This window comes from Chiloscyllium plagiosum, chromosome 34 (assembly GCF_004010195.1).
Source record: "Chiloscyllium plagiosum isolate BGI_BamShark_2017 chromosome 34, ASM401019v2, whole genome shotgun sequence".
NCBI lineage: Eukaryota > Metazoa > Chordata > Chondrichthyes > Orectolobiformes > Hemiscylliidae > Chiloscyllium > Chiloscyllium plagiosum.
This window is the reverse complement of record NC_057743.1, coordinates 19,992,811-19,999,890: the sequence shown is the minus strand read 5'-3', so window position 1 is coordinate 19,999,890 and position 7,080 is coordinate 19,992,811. Positions and strand designations below refer to the sequence as shown.

The 7,080-nt window shown below is 43.9% G+C and overlaps 1 protein-coding gene across 10 annotated transcripts in view; it reads right to left on the bottom strand.

Annotated features, from left to right (window-relative positions):
• si:ch73-15b2.5 (rho guanine nucleotide exchange factor 19) overlaps nt 1–7,080 on the bottom strand; it is a 23,355-nt gene that overhangs the window by 11,875 nt on the left and 4,400 nt on the right. For all 10 annotated transcript variants that reach the window (XM_043675737.1, XM_043675739.1, XM_043675736.1 and 7 more), the window contains one exon: nt 6,040–6,284. In XM_043675737.1, the coding sequence (XP_043531672.1) occupies nt 6,040–6,284 (245 nt within the window). The remainder of the gene's footprint in view (nt 1–6,039; nt 6,285–7,080) is intronic.

The window sequence follows — 7,080 nt, the reverse complement described above, 5'->3', positions numbered from 1 at the left end:
CTCCACCCCCACTCCGGCCTATTACCCTCACCTTAACCTCCTTCCACCTATCGCATTTCCAGCGCCCCTCCCCCAAGTCCCTCCTCCCTACCTTTTATCTTAGCCTGCTTGGCACACTCTCCTCATTCCTGAAGGGCTCATGCCCGAAACGTCGATTCTCCTGCTCCTTGGATGCTGCCTGACCTCCTGCGCTTTTCCAGCAACACATTTTCCGCTACTATCCTTCTTTAACCTGTACACTGTTCCTCTCATCATCCCTCCTTTCAAAGTAGACATCCCAGGGCTTTTGCTCCTGCTCCTTGGATGCTGCCTGACCTATTGTGATTTTCCAGCACCACTCTAATCTTGACCCCTCCTTTCAAACCCTATTCACGATAGGATCTTCAACCTCTCAATCCTACTCGTAGAATTCCCTTCCCAAATGCTTTTCACCAACTTTAAAAGCTTCCTTAAGACTTTATTCTTTCAACTTGTCATTTGCCCCCATCTTTCCTTTTCTATGAACTTTGGGTTTTTTAAAAACACTGAATAAAACTGGCAATGATCATGGTAGTTGCATTTGATTCAGGCTACAAACACTTGGTCAATATATGTTTGTAGATAGATCGAGAAGCCTGAGAACCAAATGCACACTATGTGAGAACATATGAATTAAGAACAAGAGTAGGAGCAGCTCATTGGCCCATCAAGCCATTGATCATTCAACAAGATCAAGATTGATCTGATTATTCCAAATTATCTTTCCATAAGACTAAAAGATAAAGAAGCAGAAGAAATTCAAAGATCCTTAGACGGCACCTTCCAAACTCCCAACCACAGAGTCCCTACAGTGCAGAAAGAGGTCATTTAGCCCATCAAATCTGCAATGAGCATCCCACTCAGAGCGAGCCCCGACCTTATCCCCATAACTCCACATTTCCTGTGGGATATCCACCTTGACCCCACGTCCCTGGACATTACAGGGTAATTTAGCATGGCCAATCCACCTAACCTGCACATCTTTGGAATGTGGAAGGAAACCGGAGCACCTGGAGGAAACCCACACAGATACGGGAAGAATGCATGTGTGGAGTTTGCACAGTCACCCAAGGTGGGAAGTGAACCCCGCTGCAGTGAGGGAGAAGTGCCTACCACTGAGCCACCATGCCACCCTACCGCTAGCATCTATCAGGACAAGCAGAATACCACCAACCTTAAATTCCCCTCCAAACCACACATCAATTTTGACTTGGAAATACATATCCATTTCTTGGGTAACTGGGTCAAAATCCTGGAACTCCCTCCCCAATGGTATTGTGGGCCTACCTACAGCACATAGTCTGCATCAGGTTAAGAACGTAGCTCAGCATTATCTTCTCAAGGGCAACCAGGGACCAGCAACAGATGCTGGGATGCCCACATCTCACATGATAAATAACAAAAAAAGGTAGGCAATTTGGTTCATCAAGTCTGCACCACTATTCAATGAAGTTATTGTTAACCTGACTATCAACTCCACTTTTCCCTGTAAACTTTGATGCCCTTACTGATTAAAAATCTACCTCAGACTTAAATGTACTTAATGACACAGCCTCTAAAGGAACGACTGCCACAGATTCACTGTCTTTAAAAAAGAAATTCCTCCTCATTTCTGTCCCACTGGGCAATTCCTTCTTCTGACACGATGCCCTCTGTTCCTAGACTCTCCTACAAGGGGAAATAACCTTGCCGCCTCTAATCCGGTCAAACCCCAAACAAATCTAACTGCTTCAATGAGATACCTTCTCATTCTTGCCCAAACTACACGACCAGTCCTCAGAACACAATCTCTCCATACTTGGAATTAATTTAGTAATCTTCTCTGGACTGCCTTCAATCCTAGCTGATCTTTCCTTAGATAACGGAATCAAAATTTCTCATAGTATTCCAGCTGTGGTCTGATCCATGCCTTGAATAGATTTATCAGGACAGACTTGCTTTTATATTCCATTCCCTGTGAAATAAAGACCAACATTTCATTTGCCGTCCCAATTACCTGATGAATTTGGATGCTAGCTTTGTGTGATTTATGCACAAGGACTCTCCAACTCTCAGTGGTGCAGTTTTCTGCAGTCTTTCTCCATTCAAATAATAGCCAGCTCCTCTAGTCTTTCGGCCATAGTTATAACCTGTGTAGCCCATTTGCCAAGCTTTTGCCCACTCACTTAACCCAACTATACCCTTATGCAGATTCTATCACCCTCACCTTCTTGCCCTCCCTTCTATTGTTAGGTTATTCTGCAAACTTGGTGATTTTACATTCACATCCATAATCCAAGTTAAATAACTGTAGCTGAAAATGTGTTGCTGGAAAAGCGCAGCAGGTCAGGCAGCATCCAAGGAGCAGGAGAATCGACATTTCGGGCATAATCCCTTCATCAGGAAGAAGGGCTTATGCCCAAAACGTCGATTCTCCTGTTCCTTGGATGCTGCCTGACCTGCTGCGCTTTTCCAGCAACACATTTTCAGCTCTGATCTCCAGCATCTGCAGTCCTCACTTTCTCCTTAAATAACTGTAGCCCCAGCATTGATTCCAGTGGCACTTCTCTGGTTACAGGTTGTCACCTTTATCCCAACTCTAAAAAGGTTGGTTTAGCTCTGTTGGCTGGACTGTGATGCCAACAGCTTGGATTTAATTCCAACATAAAGGAAGGTTCCTGTGAACGTTACGCCTTCTCAACCTCTCTCCTTGCATTTGGACTGCTAGGTTAAACCAGCATCAGCCATCTCTCTAATGAGTGAGCAGCCCTATTGTTTGGTAAGACTATAGCGATTGTATCTTACCATGCTAATATACTGCTCTAACACCTTGAGCTCTTGTCTTAAGTAGCCAAATGTGTGATACTTCAGCTCTAGTAATTTATAATACTCAGCATTATACAAAGAGGCAACATAACCCCAGTCAAATGCTGAGCTAATTAAATCCCTTCCAGATCAGGTCTGGGCAATGCACTTGTTGTCAGTAACTGGGACTGATTTCACACATTTACCCTTCGCTCCTGGCTGGGGGAACAGTGCTGCTATTCTAGTGTGAGACACTATTGCAATTTGGTCATGCATTCAAGTCCCATCTCTGCCTCTAACTCATTATTGGCTGATGCAATCATTCAATTTGATTTGAGTTATTAGTCACCTCTACCAAGGTAATGTGAAAAGTGTTGTCTTACATGCTTTACAGGCAGATTGTACTATACAAGTGCATCAGGTTACAGAACACAGTGCAGGATAGTGTTACAGTTACCGAGAAGATACAGAGAGAGATCAACATTGAAGAGTCAAAAGTCCGATAACAGCAGCGAAGAAGCTGCTCTTTAACTGGTTTATACACGTATAAGAACACTTATATCTTCTGCCTGACTGAAAAGGGTGGAAGAGTGTATAACCGGGGTTGGTGGGGGAGGAAATCTTTGAATACATTGGTTGCTTTTCTGAAGCAGCAGGAAGTAAAGATGAGACCAATGGATGGGAAACTGGTTTGCATGATGGACTGGGTTATGTTCAAAACACTCTAGTTTCTTACAGTCTTGGGAAAGCAATTGCCATACCATGCTGTGACGGATTCAGATAGGTTGCTATCAACGGCATATCTATAAAAGATTTGGAAGCATCTTTATGGACATGAAGAATTTCCTTAGCCTCCAACTCAACTTGACTTCACTCAAATTTAAAAGAAGCCCCTTTGCAGTTTCTCAAATAAAAGCAAAGTACTGCAGAAGCTGGAAATCTGAAACAACATGGATAATCCTGGAGAAACTCAGCAGGTCTGGTAACATCTGTGGGGAGAGAAACAGAGTTATCATTGAGTCTGATAAAACTCTTCTTAACTTCAGACTCAAAATGTTAACTCTAACATTTTGAGTCTGAAAGTGAGGTTATGAAGAAGTCATATCAGACTCAACATTAACTCTCTCTCTCCCCCCACAGATGTTGCCAGACCTGCTGAGTGGGCAGCACTGCTGCCACACAGTGCTAGGGACCCAAGATCAATTCCAGCCTCGGCAACTATCTGTGTGTAGTTTGCACACTTTCCTCGTGTCTACAGGAGTTTCCTCTGGGTGCCCCAGTTTCTCCCACAGCACAAAGCTGTGCAGGTTAGATAAATTGGCCATGCTAAATTGCCCATAGTGTTCAGGGATGCATAAGCCAGGTGCATTAGTCAGGCGAAATGTAGAGTAATAGAGTAGGGGAATGGGTCTGGGTGGGATACCCTTTGAAGAATCAGGGTGGACTTGTTGGGCCAAATGGCCTGTTTCCACACTGTAGGGAGTCTATAATTCTTAACAAAGGTCTGGTAAAGTAGGGAAGACAGGAAGCAGGCACCGTCACAACAGTTGCATATTTTGCATGGTTTTGAAGCAATTTGGCTTTGCTGTATAATGCAAAGCATATACAGTGAATACCCTGAGACTAATAGCTGTTGGGGTTCACCCTTCTGATGTGAAACCAATCAAAGGAGGTTTCCTCTGTGCCACTAAAAGATTACATATAACTACAATGCAAAATAAATGTTTTCAGGTGATCCCCTGGATCACCCTAAACTTTGAAACGAGTGTGAACAGGTTAACTGGTGTCATAACACAAATTGCTCGCATTCTGTGCATGTGGGTGTGGTGGCAAAAGTAACCAGTTCTAAAAGGAGCATTTCAATGTAGCCTTATACAGTACACTGTAAATGCTGGAGACATTCAGCAAGTCAGGCAGTATCTGTGAAGAAAAAAAGAGTTAATGTTGCAGCTCAGTGGCCTTTTGTTTGAGGTAAATTAGTTAATTTTCATAACATTAGGTCTTAATCATCGTTCCCTTTTATTCCAGCTGGCAGGCACTACTAAAGATTCTGTCATTGCCATTTACAGCTTTCCTAATGCATCTGTTGTTTCTTTAATTGACTCATTACCATCTCTTTTTGCTTTGTACTATCTTGGCTTTTTGTTATTTAATCATTTCTACCTTTGGCCTTATCAGACCTTCCTGTGTGCCTCTTCTTTCCCAGTCTCTATCTATTTGAAAACGATTACATCTCCAACTTCTTGCAGTTGTGCAAGAGTTTATCAACCTGAAAGATTAACTGTCTGTCGCCGGTGCTGCAATGGATGGGGCTCACCTTGGCGCCATCGAACAGTCCAATTACTTGGAGTTAGGTGGTGGTAGTAGAAGTGGAGGCGGTGTAAAGATTGTCACACATCTCCTCCCAGAATGTGCCTTTTCAAAGGAAGTCTGGGAAAAGATGCAGTGGGTTTTGTCAAGGTTCATCCCAAGCAGCCCCGTGATGCAGGACTCTGTGCTCTACGATCTGTTCCCAGAGACAAGCATAGACTGCGCATGGGGGAAGCATCAACTCAGTGAAAGATACTCTTTGGTCTGCCTGAAACTTGTTGATCCTCCAGAACAAGGAGTTGACCTTGACTGAGTGTGGCAGACTGGCACATTCGAGAGTCCAGGATTACGTGCTGAGGGATGAACTAAAGCTTGGGGCAACTGTTGCCAAGTGGTAGTGGGGAATGACCACTATCTGAGGTCTTTTTGCCCAAGTATATTGGGAGTCTGTACAGTTATTGAACCCTCCTGGTGCCTCAAATAGTATCCTGCCTATCCTGAAGAAGGGCTAATGCCCGAAACGTCGATTCTCCTGTTCCCTAGATGCTGCCTGACCTGCTGCGCTTTTCCAGCAACACATTTCCATCTCTGATCTCCAGCATCTGCAGACCTCACTTTCTCCTGCCTAAGTAATAACTGTCAAGAAGAACAAACTCTGAAAGGTTGTTTGCTCTCAATGTGCGAAGACATACAGAATCGAACTGCTTCAGTGACTATGTTTGTACATAAAGATAATGAATAAAGTATATTTTTGAAATAAGAAAGTTTTCTCCCTCTCTCCACTCAGACATTACTGTGTACTTTTTCATTTAAGACTTCCTGCAGATTTGGTATTTTGTAGTGCAATAATTCTCAGATGTTTGATCATCCCTTCTTTCATTGCACTCATACCCATCTGACATATACATCCCCCTCACTCTCACTCACCTCCTGCAGTTTATACTCCCGGATGCTAATTAGATCCAAAAGGCCACTCTCCTTCACTTCAGGGATCGTGTGCCAAGAGATGAAGCTGGAGTCTTTGGGAGAAAACTGAGAGGAAGAAGAGTTCATTACAGAAGACACGACAACTCCAGCAAGGGACAGTGTCATATCCACCACCGAAGAGGTTTTTCCAGGCCTTGTTGGGTCTCCATGCATGGACTGGAACCAATAGTTCTGGTACAATGGCTCTGAAAGGATCAATTACACACACACACATAAGAACCTTTTCACACTAAAGATATCCCAAAAAACTACCCGTGGGGAATCCATGTATTGCACCAGATTTCATCCTCCATGCCTGTGCCAAGGTAATCTAAAAATAATCTCTCTGCTCCGCTATCCCCTCACACATTTCTAATATCCTCTGGTTCAAGAATTCATTGCTGTTTTCTTCAAAGCTAACAGCCTAGCCTTTATGTTGTAAAAGTATTCTCTCCTACATTCCTGTTTACAACTCCTTCCATAGGTGTGGCTTTTCCAAGTCTTTAACCATCTCGCATCGGCTCCACCAATGATGGCCATGCCTTTAGTTGGCCCCGTCCCAAGCCCTGGAATTCGCTCTCTGCATCTCTCCAGATACCCAATTCACATTCCTCCTCCTCCTCCTCCTCAGGCACTGAAAGCCACCACTTTGATCACCTGATCAAAGCATCATCTGACCCAATATGTCGCCTTATACGCTCGGAGCAAATTACTTCAGATGGTGGCATCTATACTGAAAACAAGTAGTACTGAAGCTCATTCACGGATGCTGCTTGACCCGCTATGATTGCCAGTGTTTTTTGTTTTCACTTTCTCCTCAGAGAGTCATAGAGATGTACAGCATGGAAACAGACCCTTCGGTCCAACCTGTCCATGCCGACCAGATATCCCAACCCAATTTAGTCCCACCTGCCAGCACCCGGCCCATATCCCTCCAAACCCTTCCTATTCATATACCCATCTAAATGCCTCTTAAATGTTGCAACTGTACCAGCCTCCACC